Raw genomic sequence first — 18,873 nt, 5'->3', positions numbered from 1 at the left:
ATGTTTATTTAATTATGATGCATCCCAAAGAGACAAATCCCTTTCTTTTACTATTCTAAGCGACTCACAGAGGTGAGGTAGCACTTAAAGGTATATCAACTGTGTCTGTTTCATGTCTAAACAATGTCACTGAAATAGTTTTGCACACTGTAATACTCACAATGCCATATGATATGATTTTGCATAAAATTGATTTTGTTTTAGTTTAAAGGTTTAACCATTTTTACACTCACATAAATACAAACATTTGCAATTCTACAACCCAGAACTAAAATAAACAAAAAGATACAGTTCCTTTATGGCCACATGCTCTATAACTGTTTGAAACTCACCCCATCAACCTGTGAAATATGAATTAATTCTAAAATTAATCCAACAAATTAGAGGTTTATCCACATGTGCAGTGTGTTCTATTTCTGTCATCAATATTAGCTAACAACTCAAAGACCCAGTTTTTCTTGGGAATATCAAAACCTAATTTTATTTAGTAATTAAAAAAAAAATAATGTGTGGGTGTGCATCTTACCGTGAGGGAAGGTGACCTGGAATGGCTTGGTGGTGTTTCTGAGGTTCCACAGCGTCAGACTGCCGTCTGAGTGACTGCACATAAACTGCTTCCCTTCATGATGCCAGCTGACTGAGTGGATGGCCTGTACCATTGATAGAAAGAGAGCAGATATTTTACAAACATGTCTTATATACTGTATGTCAAAATGTTTAAGATTAGTTTGCAATGTTTCAGAAACTGTCTGTATTTCAATTATGAGACACAGGTAAGAAAGAAATTAACATTTTTTTCAAAGAATGTTTGTAATTCATGTCTCCATCTAAATATAATAACAAACTAGAATTGCGGCCTCGCGGTTTTTCTGCCACAGCCACTTAAACAGATTATATCCCTGTTTATCGAAGTGTGAAGTTTTCTCATAATTGCTGTGTGAAGTCTTGAGTTATGACTAAAAAAGTGTTTAGTGCGGTCAAACTGACCTTGACCATTGACCACCAAAATCTAATCAGTTCATTCTTGAGTCCCAGTGGACATTTGTGCCAAATGTGAAGGGATTCCCTTGAAGAGTTCTCGAGATATTGTGTTCACATGGCCAAAACCATGTTTCGTGAGGTCACAACAACCTTGACCTTTGACCTTTAGCCACTAAAATCTAATCAGTTCATCCTTGCATCCTAGTGAATGTTTGTGCCAAATTTGAAGAAGTCCCACCAAGGCATTACTGAGATATCACGTCCACGAGAATGGGACTGATGGACGGATAACCCAAAAACAATATGCCTCTGGCTATGACTGTCGCTGGTGCGGAGGGATAAAAATGCACTTGACAGTATGCTTATGTACACTGCTACAAGAGCTGCTGTTCATCTGACAGCTCTGGACCACAATCCCATTTTTACTGCATGTAGCACAAAATGTGTGTATCTGCGGGGCTTTGATGGGGATGTTAATGTATTTCTCTATGCTAGCTTTACAGCTTTCACTCCCATGCTGCTTAGTGATGGGTGAGCTGACACACCTCCGCCATGCAAGTGAAGAAGTGACACGTTCAAGACAAAACAACACCTGACAAAGCACTAATGAAGCCCAGAGCACAAGTCCACCTTCCTTTTGTTGCTATGCATTCACATATATTTTAAGCCCTCAATCTACCCACTACATGAAATGTCAAACAGTCTTGTCCACTTGACTAATCATTTAAACAGGCCTACTTGATGGTCCACCTTTTCTGTCACTTCAGTGTTGTCTCAATGCTTTACCACACCAAAACCCACCACTGTCATACAAGAGGGATGACCCAGGCCAAGTTTGGAGAGGTCATTGAGAGATGTGACACAGAAAACAAGACACAACTGTGATGATCTTTACTGCCACTGAAGCACACTACAGGAATGGAAACCACACGAGAACCTATTAGCATTTGGAAATGGAATGCAATATGAATACATGGCCTCTGTTTATGCCGGAATATGTCTGTAGCTCTGCATAATGAAACCAGTCAACCATATGAATACTTTGAACATATCTTGGTCAGTTATAATTGCCACTATAATAGTGTATTTCTTGTCCTTTTAACATACATTGTACCTTGGCAATTTGCAATCTGCAATCTTTGAAAGATATTTCTTTTGAGATATAGCCTTACATATCTTCTAAATTAATCTTTCCTCATTTGCACTTGCAGTATTTGACAAATGGGATACAGCCTAGGTCACGTTTTCTCAGGAAAGCAGGAGAGTTTTAATGTGTCTCACATTTTTATTCACATAAGGTTAAAGGTCAGCAGAAATTTCCATTGGAGCTTTGTTCTAATTAGTTAGAGTAAAATAATAATTCTTCTCGGACAAATGGGACAATTATTTGGGTTAATTAAAGTACATGGAACATTCACATAAGTTTAAAAAGGTCATAGCCTGCTTAAACCTTCCATAACTAAGCTACAACAGTTTCTACTTACAGTTGGTTTCCTTCACATAATTCAGGATTTAACTACAAGAGCACAAGTATAAGGCTTTTCAGTTACATCAGTAAGAGCTGCTGTAATTCAGGACTTCCGTCTTTGTGAGATTTAAGTGGTGGAGGTTTTTTGTAATCAGCTGAAGAGGTGTGAGACAGAGTTGCTGGAGGTGATGCACAGGAGACCACCTTAATGAATGTGAGCAGGTGACTCGTCACAGGAGATGAGACATGACAGCGGATATCGAGGATCAGTGCTGCGATGTGAAAATGGGTCTGAGGCCACAGAGGTTAAAAAAAACAAATTAAATAAGACTGATGTATGTGTTTGAGAGTGTTTGTGTATGTGTGTGTACGTAATGGAAATACTGTATGTGTATGATGAGACCAATCTGAAGCTATTCGATAAAAACATGTTTTTTGTAGTTTAAGCTGTGGACTCGAAGATGAGTTGTATATCTAATAATGGGAAGAGCAGGCGGTTCAGGCATTTGCTCATCTTCATCCAAGTTGTATTTTTGGCAACTGCTAAAAAAAATGGAATGGTATACTACACACTATGTTAGACCAAACCAAACATCTTAGGCATGAAAAATACCCTCTTATGTTACGTTACACGGCTTACTGCTAAATGACAACAGACACTATAGTTTTCACCTGTTTCAGCTGACAGTTCTGTGAGAGCTGTGAGAGGCAGTCTGGACTGGTATGAACATGCCTGGGTCCTCCAATTACTGACTCCTATTCAATTAGCAATAATTGGATGCAGTCAAACAGCTAGTGAAATAGAGCGCTTGAGGACAAAGCCACCTTGTTGAAAATAAAAAAAGTTGATGCAGATCAAAGACGAAAACATTTTGTCGAGATACAAAGTATTGGCAAAGAAAAAGGTTAATCTAAGTGATGGGAGAAAGGTGAAAAGATCATGGAGACTCTTAAAGGTATAGTTTGGGTTACTTGAAGTGGGGTTGTGTGAGGGAGTCATGCATAGTCAGTGCAGTATGTTTGGATCAGCATGCTGCAGAAGCAGAGTTATGTGCAACTGTGCACTGGGCCAGTAAAAAAGAACTCTTTTAGACACTTTCCAAAGACGCCCACCGAAACCATCCTATATCTGTTTAAATGTACGCTTCATTTAGAATATTTTCAGCACTTTATATTCCTGTCAAAACAAAGTGAAGTTTAGCTCTTTCTGATTCACTCAGCTAACCTGTGGTTTTGGCATTATACAGTGTGCTGTAGGTGCGCTTGTTTGTAGGAATACGGTAGTTCAGCGGTTGTGAGAAATGTAGTCCCAAAGCAAAGTGCTGTTTTGACAGGAACATGACGCGCTCAAAGAATTCTACAGGAAGCGTACATTTAAACAGATATTGGACTGTTTCTGTGGGTGTTTTTAAACGTGTCTAAAACACATTTTTTCTGCTGGCCCTGTGCACAGTAACACATCATTCTGCTACTGTGGCATGTTCGCAGCTGCCTCTCATAAGTGGCAGCCACTGATCCAAATCTACTGCAGGTAATACACTGGCTATGCATGACCACCTCATACAACCTCACGTTAAATATATATAATAAAGATCAGGTCTATGTGTGATTCAAAAAAGATCAGTGGAGCAGACGAGCAGAATCACTCGTTGAATGGTACAAAAAATTTGCTTCTGGACTGAGAAGCCAGGCTACTGCTCGCATGACAGAGTCTAATTCAAACTCGTTTCTGTTGTCTGACAACAGAAACAGAAAAACATGTAAATGAGAACAGCTCTATTGGAAATTGAACTGTATTAAAATACTGTGTATGAGTGGTTTTGAAGCTCGGAGTGGGTTGTTTCGCTGCCGCCATCTCACCAGTACCTAACCCCGCCAAACTCCCCGCTAATCCAAAAATAGGCAGATGAGGGGCGTGTGTGTAGCTAAGACTTCGGTGAATGCTGGCTTGTGGCAAGCACACGCTCACCCAAATATCACTCAAAGGGCCACGCCCTTAATTGTGTAGAACTGTAAGCATTAATATTAGTCAGTAATATAAAAAATCCCCCTCCCCCGTACAGTTGTCATGAAGGAGGAAATTAGCCATAGACACTGAAACAGTTTTTTGTACCAGGCTGTAAACACGTTTATTTATTATTATTAAAGTTGGGCATTTTAACATGGGAGCCAATGGGAATGACTGGCTTTTGCAGCCAGCCTCAAGTGGCCATTTGAAGAACTGCAGTTTTTCATACTTCTGTGTTGGCTTCATTTTTCGGCCTCAGAGGTTGCCGCTTGATTCTGATATAACTGATGCTGTAGCAGCATCTATGCTAACCTCTTTAGGGTTAGCCGCCATTGTTGTTAACAACAGTAGCTTCTTCCTGTCGTAACACCCAAGACCCACCCGTAGCTGCCAGTAGATCCTCCCTCATAGGATGCTGATTGAAGCAAATAGCTTGGAGCCTGGCAAGATGGATTCCTTTCCAGCAGCCTCACAAGGTAAGGTGTCATGGAAGGCTTGTAAATTTCTACTAACATCAATCATGCACCACCCTCTGTGTGAACATAACTCATTTCTGTTGCAATTTCCTGCTCTCCACCACTCAAAATTATATCACATACTGTATATTCTATTTCCTGCTGCTATGAAAAGGCATCCCCATGGAGAACAGTGAAAAAAGTGAAAATTCATTAATATTATAATCCAAGGAAGACTGAAAGTGTCTGAAAATGCCCCCTTTAATATCAGAGTAACACATTGCCTATGAAAGACTAGACCGCTTTAGAAAAAAAACTGTTTCACCTGACAGCTCCTCCACTTCAGTTGTTGAGTTTCTTGATACAGCAGTGCATAGTGGAGCTCACCTCATCATAGTAGATTCTGAAGTCGGCCCTCTTGGCCCGGAGGTCCCACTGTACAATCGTCCCGCTCTCAAACCCTATGAGCAGCTGTAGAGGGGAATGACAAGGAATGGTAAATAAAGAAGTGATGAGAGATATAAGAGCAGATCATGCATCAACAGTACCAATGCAATTTATGTAATTGCACTCTTTGCTGTAATGTAGGGGAGCCATTTTGCCTGTGGCCTCCCAAAATACTTTCCCTACTCCTCCTTCCTATTTTAAGCCTTCAGTGCTCTTATTCAGACAAAGTTGTTTGTGATGGCAGTTTCTCAGCTACCCTGCTTGTGAGTTTCATGGTTAGTTAGGTGTGATTTTAAATGTGTTTTACTGAACATATAGACAATTTATTTCACCACCTGCATGGGTCTGCTTTCTGCCTTAACATGACATCACTTCAACATGGGGTTTGTTTTTCCTTACAGTCACATAGATACTGAGGATGCTCCGATCATGTTTTTTTTGCCACCGATACTAATCATCTACAAATGAAATTGGCCGATTTTTGGCATGCATTGCAGATTTATTGATTTACTGTACACATACACACAATCCTGTGCTAATGCCTTCTCACTCATATTAGTCACATATTTATATATAACCGTTGCTGAAAAAAGGCACCCATAAACACAGAGCTCCCACATGCACTTACAAAAAGAAAACTTCACAAACACACCCACACACTACAAAACAGTTACACACATACACACTCAGTCAGTCAGTCAGTCAGTCAGTCAGTCAGTCAGTCAGTCAGTCAGTCAGTCTCTCACTCACTCACTCACTCACTCACTCCCTCACACACAGGATTGGAGGAGAGAGTAAAGTTGAAACAATCTGATCACAGATCAGAGGACAGGGATCAAGAGGGATGTTGCAGGAGCACACCCTGTAAGGCAGAATAGAGGAGACAACTTTCCTGCTGAGAGGGAAAGACTGTGTGACATCTTAAAACCTAAGATAAAAAGTAGGCAGGTGAAGTAGAAAGGAAAACCTGCTCCTCTGCAACCCCAAAGCTCAGCATTAGTAACTACAACAGTCACAAATGTAAATAAACAGGTAAAAGGAATGAAGATATCCTGTAAAACATGCATAAAGAACACACACTATATAAACTATACATATTACAAGACGTAGAGAAAGTGCTTTTGAATAAAAGGTGATTTTTTCACTGCACAGAAAACCTTTTCATACATTGAAATATCACCACAAGCATTAGCATCACTAATATTAATATTACAATAGCTGTATTCAATTAACTTGAGCCATGACCATATTATTATATTATGAATTCTGACTAACGCATCAAGACGTACTTATAATTGCTATCAGTTACACCATTTTCTGTTCCTGCTTATGTCTGATGGGAAAAAGTCTTTTACAGCTGCAGCTGAGGATTAATATCACAATAAATTAATCTGCTTATTATTTTTTTGATGAACTCGATAAACAACTCGATAAAACAGTGAAAAATACCCAACACAATGCCCAAGATTTGTGTCATCAATTTGTCTCTTGTCCACCCAACAGTCCAAAAGTAATCTAATGTAAGACCATGTACTATAATGTACATTTGAGAAGCTGAAACTATGTTTTATATTGTTTGCTTAAAATTTGATTATTTGAAACGATTTGCAAAATAGTTGCAGATTAACTTACCAATGAATCAACTTATCACTGTAGTTCTGTCTGTTCAGCTATTTTATAAAAACACAGGTCTGATTCACCCGTGGTTTATAAAATTAACCTGTTACACATCCAACAGAGATATAGTAACATGTTTTTGATGGACAGACCCTTATATACACTAAATGGTGTCCATAACAGGCCAGGGAGCTTGCACAGTCGGTCCTAAGAAACCACTCACTTGTCAATTGTTTCTTTCCTTTTTGCTGCTATAAATTCTGCTGTAGTGTAAAAGAACATTTGTGATGCCAACATTGATGGATTCTTAGTGAATGCGAGCGACCACTGATGTGTAACCACGTGTGAGAAAAACACTTTTTTAAACACTAGGTCACAGCCTTACATTTCATTTTACAATATCCTGAAATTCTCCAACACAGTCAGACCTGTTTTTGGATTATGTCTTGTAAGGCTAAGCTTAGCAAAAGTGCCAGCATTATTTGCAACAGAGCTTATCATTATTAGTATATTGTTTCTTGCAGAGCACAGATGATTAAAATTAATTTTGTAAGTATTAATATCTATTCCCTGCTGTCAGATTTACTTTTCTAGTCATAATTAGGAACTTGTACTGTAGACTATCTATTTACCACAACTTGGAGTGAATATGAAGCACAAGATGCAAAGGTTTTGAGAAATAAAAACAAGTGTAGGAACTATTGATAGTCTTTTAGGTTAGTAACATTAATGCCTCAGTTACTTTTCTTCATACTACTTGCAGCACTTTGTCTTTCCTTGCAGTGTGTGACTACAGTGTGAGACAGCAGCTGTAATCTTGCGTCTCATTCTTATGTCTTCACAGGTTGTCAAGACTGCTTTGACCCAGCGGCAGCAAAATCCATTGGGAAAATCAATATGGTCTTCAATGACCGCTCTTTTACAGCAACCCCCACCTGCCACTTTTCCTTCCAATTTGACTGCAATATGACCCTGAAAAGCTCCATGGTCCTCAAGGGATATTACCTACAGGCGCCTCACACCTCTTTTCTTCTGTGTGTATATGTGAACACCCGAGGGACAGAGAAAAAGAACATGAGAGCATCAATAGGAGGGGCACTATAGAGAGAATCCTTTTCTGTCAGTGGGCCAGAAAGAAAAGCTGAGAGAGTGAGAGGTGAAGCAATTAGAAAAAAAATTACGGAAGTTAGAAAGACAAGAGAAGCAAGATTCACAAGCGGCAAAGAGGAAGGAAAAAGGAGAGAGCCTTTAATGTTGTACAATGTGGTAACGTTAGAGTTGGTGCTTGAGGGGGAACCAAGGGGGAACCAAACGGTTGTGCCGGTGTTTCTTTTATCTACCTACTCACCTTCCCTTCATCCTTTGGGCTATCGCTCAAATGAACCACAGGTCCTGGATGAGTTTTAGTTGATCTGTGATGAGAGTGGAAGATAAGAGAGAGGAGAAGAGGACGATTACACTTTGTTTGGAGAGTACATGTAAACAAAGAGTAATGAGTAACTTTACAGTTTTACTCTGCCCATACAAAAACATACTATGTAAAACATGATGCTAAGTAGCATGGCACTGTACTGAAGAAAACATTGATGCCTTTCAGCAGGGAGCAACAACAACCAAATGTTATAATATTAGATAGTATTTTTTAAAGTGTTTGTGTTATAATTGTAATTTCCAATTCATTTCCTCCAAACAATCTACTGCATTAATTAAATAAACTGTTACACAAAAAAAAAAAAAAAAACCTTACTGCTCATGAATTCATCATCAACTATAACAGTACAGGCCCTAACAGGTTGGCAGTTAAATATAATGCAATACCTTTGTGGTGACGCAAGAATTACATGACACATTAACAAATAAGGCAACACAGAGATGAAGAACTGCACAAAAATTCTTGCTGTTACTCAAGACTTGACCATCAGCACCATGTCACAGTTAAACTTCTACACATTACTGTTATATTAACCAAACCAAGAGGAAAATATCAGTGGAGTGAAATACTTTACTTAAGCACAGTTTTAAGGTACATTTGACTTAATTTGATCATTTAAATTGCTAGTTACTTTACAGATTCAGATTAAAAATACAAAATATAAGCAACAACAAAAAAAGATGTATTACATTATTCAACATTTTTTTTTGTTTATTTTATTAGCTTAACTTTACCAGCTGCAACATGAAAGGGTTAGATGTACAGTACATATTATTGCATCTATGATTACAAGCCAATAATATAATATGCATGTTACGACCCCTGTTTGCAGTTAGGGGAAAAAGGGAAGCAACATCAAACCAGGTGTTTTAGGTAAAGCAAAATGTATTATGTAACTGTGGAGGCACAAACAAGGTGAGAGGACAACTAAAGGAGGGGACCAGGGCAAAACAGATGCTGCTCGACTCAAAAACAAAATGTAACAAAAAGAGGACTCTACCCTAACAGAGTTGCTAACTTACTTTCTAAGTAAAAAGGAAAATGAACCAAAAGAGCTTGACTACACTAATTCCTATAAACCAAAAGATAAACAAAAACACATTATTACTTTTGGTACTTTAAATATATTTTGATAATACTTGCATGGATGTCATGAATGCATGACTTTTATTTGTAACAAAATATTTCTTTACTGTGGTATTGCTATTTTTACCTAAGTAAGATTAATATGACTGCTTCTTCCACCGCTGGGAAATATAGAATGCAGCTGGATTTACCTCCAAATGAGAAGACTCAGGAGAATACTTTGCCTTAGTGAGCCATATTATCTGTCAATAATGGGATCACGACAAATTAGACCAATGCAGATGTCATGGTTTGGATAATCAAATGTTTCCGACCAAAACTTTCAGCAGAAGAAAATCATTTTTCCAAAGGCCACTTGGTGACCAGCTAACTTCACTGTAGCAGCATCATGATATTTTAGCATCACGGCTGAAATGTGAGCTGATCTGGGACGCTGAGGTAAAGTGTGACTGACACGTTCAGAAGGGGACATTTAGTTCTGCCTGCTGCCGGAGGGTGATAAAAACATGAAACCGCGGAAAGCTCTCCATACATTTTATTCAGCAGTAAGAAGCAACAAACCATCCGCAACACACCTGTCCAATCGGTGAAGTGCCACAACCGGTGAATGCCAAAAGCAAATCTTGCTACACCAGCCATCCAGAACAAAATAATACAATAAGCTGACGCACACTTTCTGATGTAACATGCATATACACTTTTGACCCCACAGCTCCTGTTGTACATCAACAAACCCATGCTGCACGACACACACACACACACACACACACACACACTGCCGTTGATAACACTAATTTCTTTTCGACTGAGTTTATTAGTATGAAAACAAGTTAAGAAGTTGTTGGAGAGAAAATATTTGCAGCAGTTATTGAATTTCGGATTCAGTGGGCTGTAACTGAGGGCGAAGGCTTGCTATTGTATGTGAAGGTCATTTTTTTTGCTGAAGAAAGTCTTCGCACTGTGGAATCAAATATGTGAAAAGAGTTGAGTTATTGACTGACTAAGTGACTCCTAATAAAGTTTGCCTTTAAGCCAACAAGGCCAGTCTTTGAAAACTACACAAATTGAATCAAAATGTTATAAGAAAAAATTCACTGATGACTTGCGTGTTTCCTCCACCTCCGCTACCAGGGTTAAACAATGGACGCCAGTTACAGGGGTCTCCATCACCTGTAATGTTAGCTAAGCGTCACCAGACAGCGTTTACTGTATACCTGGGGCCACAGCCTCGGATTTAAATCGGACATAATCTTCGGGTGCTGGAATCATGGAGGGAAAAGCAGGGAACCCAAACCCACTCCACCACAGCTCTAGTTATATCAACATTGTTATCCATGCCAGCACTTATGATGTGAGGATGAAGCAGTCAGAGATCACGAAAGCTAGCCAAGCCAGGATGTTTGAGTTTGCCAGAAAGATGAGACTGCATCGATTTAACAGTGTCTGGTCTCCCATGTGGGGTAATGATTAAATGTACAGTAGGTTTACTTTCTCTGAACCGCTGGCTGGCTGATCATTGTCGCGAGCAGGGATTTATCATTGTGGCTAACTGGCCTTCTTTCTGGGGCTGCCATGACCTGCTACTACCTCCTAATGGAGTAGGCGCTGCTATTTCATCTAGAAATGTAGACAGGTGTTTTCGCCAGGTTTGACATTAGGGATTTAGTGTTCAGCAGGTCACAGGAGATTAGACAGCCTGCTAGGGTTATAGGAAGTGTGGCTTTGGAGTCTGCTAGTTTAGAAATTACATCTACTCAGGTAAACAGTGTGCAGACCATCAGCCTCACAGCCAGATTGAGAACACTGAGACTGTCTCCCTCCCCTGCCATACCACTCATATGTTACGCTATCCTATGAGCGAGAGAGAAAGAGGAGTGACCAAATCAGCGAGCGTGTCCCGTTTTCCTGCCTCGCTCCCTCATTGACTCCAAAAGTTCTATTTACCACCATAAAAAGGAGCAGGATAAGAAACTGAACTAAAGGACGTGTTCTGTCTGTCTGTCGATCTCCTAATTTACTAAGACCAAGTCACAAAGAATCGTAAGAGGGCTGCTGTCATTCCATGTTGCGATGTTTTGGAAACCTTACACGATGCTGAATTACTAATTACTTAAGGAAATGGACTCAATCATGAGGGAATAATGATCGTCGTGGAGCTAGTGAACCTAGCTACCTCTTAATGAAGCTTCCCCTACTGATTACACTAATGCACATGTTGCTCAGGCTACTAAGTAAGGTGGGGGTGTGGCCTGTGACCCTTTAAGTAGAACTTTTCTGGCGATTATTGACACGCTCTCTCTCTCTCTCTGCCCACCCTGAGTCTGGTTCTGTACAAGGTCTCTGCCTCTTAAAAGGAAGTTTTTCCTTGCTACTGTCACCAAGTGCTTGCTCATGGTGGGAATTGTTAAGTCCCTGTAAATATTATAAAGAGTACTGTCTAGACCTGTTCTATATGAAGTGCCCGGAGATAAATTCTGTTGTGATTTGCTGCCATATAAATAAAAATTGACTTGACTTGATGAAATTTGTGTTTACTTCAATATATTCTGGAAAGTTGTGAGGCTGTAGACGTACTGCTGAATTGTATGAAACATCATTCTTACATTACTGATTCTGTCACAAAGAATTTATGGTAATTAACAATAAACCAACTGTATTACCATTCCTCATATATGATTGCTTCTCTAATACTCCTTTAGAGGTGTACATTACATTAAAAACATTACATCACTTGTGTTGTAATGTTGAGTACAAAACCTAACAATGAATGTGTTACTTGGATTTCCAAGAACTCCGTCTTTTATCACTGTGTTATGTCTAGAAACATTTCATGAAATAAATGGATGGTTTGTTGTGATTATTGTCTATGTGTTCATCAGTCTCCAAGTCTACGGGGGCGGTAGTGGGGATGATTTATACTAGAAAAATATCTACACAACAAGCGGAAATGAAAATGGTGGTGAAGTGAAGTTTGAAGTGTTTAGGGCAGCAAGCTTAATTTGATGATTGGGGTTCTCTTCAGAGATATAATAGCCCTGTTAAACAACCCAATGAGGAAATTAGTCAGTCTAAAAAGCGTCATCAGAAGTACTACTGTCCCTGTCCTTGTTTAGCAATGATGTTACCAAATCACCTCAAAGACAAAGCCAAAAACCCACTCAAACAATCCTGTCTGTTGTGGCTGAGGGGATTTGAAAACCAGCCTAATTTCCCTGCCTTTTGCCGAGTACATATTGAGAAAAGCTCCAGCATTCACTGTACAGATTAAGAGGTGTGTATACAGTATTCTGCATAAATAACAACACTAAAATGAATATAATGCAAGTATTGTTTTACTCATAACTTGCATGAGGCAGAAAATGGAATGGATGAAATAGTCATAAAGGAATGACTAAGCAAATCAACTAATACAGTATGTTATCGGGAACTGGAAAACGAAGAGAAAACAGGAATGTTTTTGGTTTTTCTTTTAGCCATGACTACCACAGCTGCTGCGATCACAAACACAAATGCAAAGACACCTTGAGCTACAGCAGGACCAGCGGAGCTAAGGCAACCCATCACAGCTAAGACAAAATAATCAACAGGACAGATAAAAAGGAGGGAGGCATGGCAGAAAGTAGCGAGTCGGTTGCAGAGGTAGGATGGATATAAAAGAAGACGTATAAGTAACATAACTGCTGGGAGATTAAAAACTTGTCATATACATTAAACAAATGTTCTACATGGTCCCCCTCTTTATTGTCTCTTTCCCTTAACATCCATTCAGCCCATAGTCTACTCACAGTCTCTTTCACCGAGAATAAAAAAGGCAAAGACATTTAATCAAACAAGCATCCTAAATTTTTTTTCTTCCTGTATTTTCATCTATTGTTATCATGCGTTGTAAGGACTTCATGTTGTGAGCTGTTATTCTATGTGTAAAAGACTACTTAGTATTTATGTTTTGCTTTGGTGCAACAGTCAACAATATACCACTACAGAGTTTAGGATGTGGTTCCTCTCTTCTCCTTCATTTTTTAATCCTTTAATCTGTAAGAGAATATGCATTTTACTAAGGAAGAATTCCATCTCCTCCTCTACCAGACTAAATCACTTTATATTGAGGATTAGCTGTGCACTGGGTTTATAAGACATTGTTTCTGAATAGACAGAGGGAGAGAAAAAAATTCAATAAAGTGTCTCTCAGCTTTGTGAGGTGTAACAGCACCAAACAGTAGAGGCATAACAAAGAAATCATATAGTCCATATTGGTTAGCATGAATATATCTGGTCAGGTATCCATCAACTACAAAAGTGGAAAACTAAACAAGTCTTGTCCCATGTCAATGTTGTAGTTTTCCATATTTTACCATTTGACATTCCCTAAGCTTACACATATGCTTTGAATTGCCTAACCTACTATAGAAATGTTGACCATGCTTTAGTTACCTACAATAACAGTTATAAAAAACACCAGCAAAACGTAAATCCAGGCAGCATTACATTTCTTTCTAACCATATTTGTAAATTTATGGCGTTATGTAGGAGACAGGGTTGTTGTTGCCATCTATTTCTGTTGTCACATATTTCTGTGCAGTGTATTTGCATGTTAAGACTAATTTAAGTGTGTTCTTTATTTTACAATCTAAACAGCAGAAATGCCAAACATGCCAGTGTTGATTACGGCACACATGATGCCAGGCATAAACATAATTCTGTTCATCAGAAGGATCTATGAACTGCAGCAGAGTGTGCATTGGGCTGCTGTGTTTTCCCATTTCCCCCTGCATCTAATTTTTATATCTCATTTTGGAATGAATCTCCTGAAGATGAAATTGTGCATTAAATATGTTCCAAACCCATTTGAATTTCAATGCGAGCCCAGCCCTCCTGTTTGGGAACAGTGGCCCCAGTTGAGTTGTTGCTATAACAGATTCTTTTGGCTTGTATTAAATTAATGCATCTGTGAGTGGCTGTCACACAAACAAACACTGTGATGACACAAATGCACACACAGTTGTAGACACACACACACACACCAAATGTGACTCACACTATGCTGTTTGAACACAGTGGAAAGAGTGGATGAGTTCTCCCTTGCTCAGTGTTCCACCGCAGGATAAACAGAAATTCCCCCCTCATCCCTATTCATGTTTGGTCGAAAACCTCCAAAGCCAAACTATGAAACTCCCCAGTCGCTCTGTGTGTTGCTGAAAGACGATGCACCCTCTACTAGTTCAACTTCCCATGAACTCGACTTCAGAAAGGTACAGAGTGCTGACGGTTAGAAAACAGAGACTGCATTATATATTATCATCTATGCTCAAACAGAACATAATAGGGAGTGTACAAAACCCATTGTTCAAATGGTTGTGTGCTCTCCCTACTTAATGCACTTCTTATTTTGCCATCTTTGTCTGATATGTGCTAATTAAGAATCTAAAAGGTATTTCATAGTTCTGGATATAAAATGTCATCACTTAATTTTATCCCTGTAGACATTTGAGTTAAATTATGTCATAATTAGAGTATGAATTTGTTAGTAATGGCCCAAATTTTTTTTTTGTGTTTTTTGTGAGGTCACAGTGACCTTTGACCATTGACCACCAAATTCTAATTAGTTCATCTTCGAGACCAAGTGAATGTTTGTGCTAGATGTAATGAAATTCTCTCTGGGCGTTCCTGATATATTGCACTCACAAGAACGTGAGGTCACTGTGACCTTGAACTTTGAACTTTGTACACCAAAGTTCATCTTTGGGTTCAAGTGAATGTCTGCGCCAAATCTGAACAAATTCTCTCAAGGTGGTCTTGAGATATCACATTCAAAAGGCCAAAACGACCACGTTCCCTCAAGGCCTTGCTCATCACATTCAAGAAAATGGGACGGACGGACGGACGTGCATCCAGGTGGGCAGACAATTCGAAAACATAATGATAGTAAAAATAAAAAAAACAAACAAGAAAACATTAACAGCGCATAAACATGAAAACATTAAATATAGGAGACTTTAGTGATGACTGGTAGAGGGCCCTCCCACACATACACATCAGTGTTGTGACTGCTCACTGTAGTTTGGGCTGTCACAAGGCAACAAGATGGCTTGGCATGAGAGTGACTTGTGACTGACACTGCAGCAGGGGACTTGTCAGGGTAGTGCCACAAGAATGGTGTGTAGGTGGGTGAAACCAAGAGAAACAAACGGGCATACAATGCAACCGAGCACCATTTGTATATATGATGTTGCTGTCAATCTGAAGCATAATTCAGCTACGCAGACAACACTTGCAACAGAGAAAAAGTGCACGTCAACAAATTATTAAAAATTTCTATTGAAAGTAATATTAAGCACAAATAGGAGCCATTATAAGACATATAATGCAACGAGTGAATGCCTATTGCCGGCTGGAAACATTACAACGATGGAAGGATGAAGGCTGTTGATGCAATGCAGTTGTGCTTTTTTTCCCTGTAGTTTGTGACGCACTGTGACATGTACTCATCTCATTAACTCATTTAGTCTCCAACTGGCTGTTAAAAATATGTTTTCTCAAAGTTGTAGGAGAGATGATTCACTACCAAGTTTTGTTTGTTTTATTTTTTAATACATATTTTTTAAAATATGAATTAATTCATGGCTGTATTTGCTATATGAACAGCTAGATTACCATAATGTTCTGAATGACTGAGAAAGGTTCAGTCTAGCAAGTAACAATATAGTTAACTTAAATGTGGCCGAACATTAACATATGAATACAAACGACAAATGGGCCAACCTTAATAGTATGAGCACAAAATTGATTCAACATCCAATAATTTAGAATACAAGGCCTATATTTAAGTGTGTGCATGTGTGTGATGTGCGGAGAAACAAGCAGAAAGGTTATTTTACTGAGTATTGCAAAACAACCATCCACATATTCACCCAAAGCTAGTAAATTGCAACTCATTTTTTCACCCCCAACGTGCTGCCTGACCCAAAGCCATCCACACCATCACCATCGTCATCGTCATGACATTCGAAATCGTCACTGTAATCACAATAACTTATCATTGTTTCTGTCATCTCCAGTATTTGGAGCATTAGATACTCACAGTTCTATGGCCTTGTTCCACATGATGACATATCCAGACAAAATGAAGGACTCGATGTTGACGATGTGTGTGTTTCCGCGCTCCGTCCCCACGTACAGCCATTTACTCTGAAAGGGAAGGTGGCAAAACGTGATCCTGGAGAACAAGAAACAGAGGAGGAAAGAGACTGAGTGTTAGAATATGAGCAGTCATAAAGCAGTTTTTCCTTCAGTGTGTTTCAGGGATTGTGCTATCAGTGTATTTGAGTAATAGTAGTAGTAGTAGTAGTAGTAGTAGTAGTAGTAGTAGTAGTAGTAGTAGTAGTAGTAGTTCAGAAGGGTTACACTGTGTATTCTCGCACTTTTGTGGATATTCACATTGATCTACATCTGCTGCAAAACACAAATCAACTGATGAAGCAACCATGGGCAAGGAGGCAGTTACTCAATGAAACAATTGTTGGACAACAGACAAGGTGATTATAACTGCATTCTAGTGTTTAGCATCAATGTTTGCATTCTCCAACCATCACTATGTTCTGTACATGGCACTTGACAGACTGTACCTATCACGTCATCATCAGAAGCAACCATGGTAATGACTGTCCCTCCTCATAGAAGTCATGCCTCGATTCATTCAAGTGAAATGGCCTGAGTCATTTTGAATCAAGGTTTAATTTAGCACTCGGCAGGAAGGTTAAAATCTTTTCCCTCCACTATGCAGTACCTTATGTATATCGCCTACATTCACTCCTCCTGCCCTTTATGTTGCCACTCAGAGAACTTTTGCACTCAGCCTGTAAGCTCACTTTATGCTGCTATAAATAGTTATTCGAACAGCCCTTCAAAACAACTGCCAGAAGTAGAAGCCTGAACTTTTTCTGTGTTCTGTTACATTTCTGCACCACAGGCTAAACTGGTCCACCATTTCACACATAATCATCACTCCTCTATTCAAAGCTTCAAACAGCATAAAATCCTTATCAAATGCAGAATATTATTTCACTCAGTCTACACTTTGCATACAATATAAATTCTCAAGAATTTCTGGACCTTGACTGGATATCATTCAAGTCAAGACAAGGTACAAGGTAAACCTGAGTGACTGCACAAACTGTTTATGAAGATATTTTCTATGGCTTCTCTAAAAACCTATTGGGAGTTTTCCATGACCACATGAACCCTGATTATGGATACAAAATAATTATGATATAATACCAAGCTCCTTAAACCATTATTGCTCTCACATTAGCATTCATCATCTCTTAAAGCACCTTAACCAGCGAATAAAGAGCACACACTAAGTCACTCCTGTCCATGCTGATTACCTTGGAAAGATGTGGGGGATCATTGGGCTCCAGCCCCAAAGCCACCAACCCAGCGAGAGGCAGGATTATTAGATAGAAGACAAATGAGTTGGCAGACAATTCAATAAGGATTTTAGGGGCTTGGGGCGATGACAATATTCAAACTGGTGGTGGTGGTGGTGTGTGTGTGTGTGTGTGGAGGGGGGGGGGGGGCAGGCAACAGAGGTTCATACAGTCTCCTGTCCTTTGCAACACGCACTTATCCTTAAACCACCAAATGCACGTATTTCTTTGCTTGTTTCGAGAATCTTTGGGCTCAACCTCTGTGGATTATTAGCTCCAATTTTTTTTACATAAAAAGCAACAAATGAGATGCAATCTGAACCACTTCATAAACTCCAGCTAAACTGCCATATCTCAGAAAACATATTAGTGATTGAGTCTTGATATTTTCCATGTGTAAAAAGGTTTTTGGATGAGGCATATTTAGAAAAGCCTTTTAGCACTGATTACCTCCTTGAAATGTCACAGCAAAGACCAAATAAAAGACAAAGCTTTAAAGAAAAAAGGACATCAAAGGAAGAAACGATGAGAAGATGAAAGGATGCAGAAAGAGGTAAATAGTGGCGAATACAAATCTAGAGGGCAAAAGAGGGAAAGTCAAATTCATGGTTTTGACTCCAGACAGTCGGAGCAGGCACTATCATCAAGCCTTATAATTATCAATCAAAGAGGACAGGAGGAGACGTGGCTTTAGCCTCCAGCTGACCAGCCACTGCTAAACCAGCCGAGGAGCAAATGTCCCTAATGAAGTAAACAGATGTAGAGATTAACTGAATTGGTGACATCATCGGGGGAACTGGCGACCTCGCCATCTGCTCTGCATGAGATGTGACACAACTATTTAAGGAATTCTACAATGACTACATATATCAACAAAGACAGTCATGTTGGATACATCAAAACCACAGAGGCTTATATTAGCTCAAATTCCTGTTGACATGATGAGGAGGGGG

At 39.2% G+C, this 18,873-nt stretch overlaps 1 protein-coding gene across 12 annotated transcripts in view; it reads right to left on the bottom strand.

The window, feature by feature from the left end:
- Positions 1-18,873, bottom strand: part of stxbp5l (syntaxin binding protein 5L) — a 137,846-nt gene that overhangs the window by 47,034 nt on the left and 71,939 nt on the right. For all 12 annotated transcript variants that reach the window (XM_056388939.1, XM_056388942.1, XM_056388940.1 and 9 more), the window contains 4 exons: positions 16,573-16,707; positions 8,325-8,388; positions 5,300-5,383; positions 527-650 (listed from right to left, as the gene is read on the bottom strand). In XM_056388939.1, coding sequence (XP_056244914.1) covers positions 527-650; positions 5,300-5,383; positions 8,325-8,388; positions 16,573-16,707 — 407 coding nt within the window. The remainder of the gene's footprint in view (positions 1-526; positions 651-5,299; positions 5,384-8,324; positions 8,389-16,572; positions 16,708-18,873) is intronic.

The sequence above is a fragment of the Seriola aureovittata genome, chromosome 11, assembly GCF_021018895.1.
Source record: "Seriola aureovittata isolate HTS-2021-v1 ecotype China chromosome 11, ASM2101889v1, whole genome shotgun sequence".
NCBI classification, from domain to species: domain Eukaryota; kingdom Metazoa; phylum Chordata; class Actinopteri; order Carangiformes; family Carangidae; genus Seriola; species Seriola aureovittata.
Note: the sequence above shows the minus strand (reverse complement) of the source record. Positions and strands in the feature narration are given on the sequence as shown.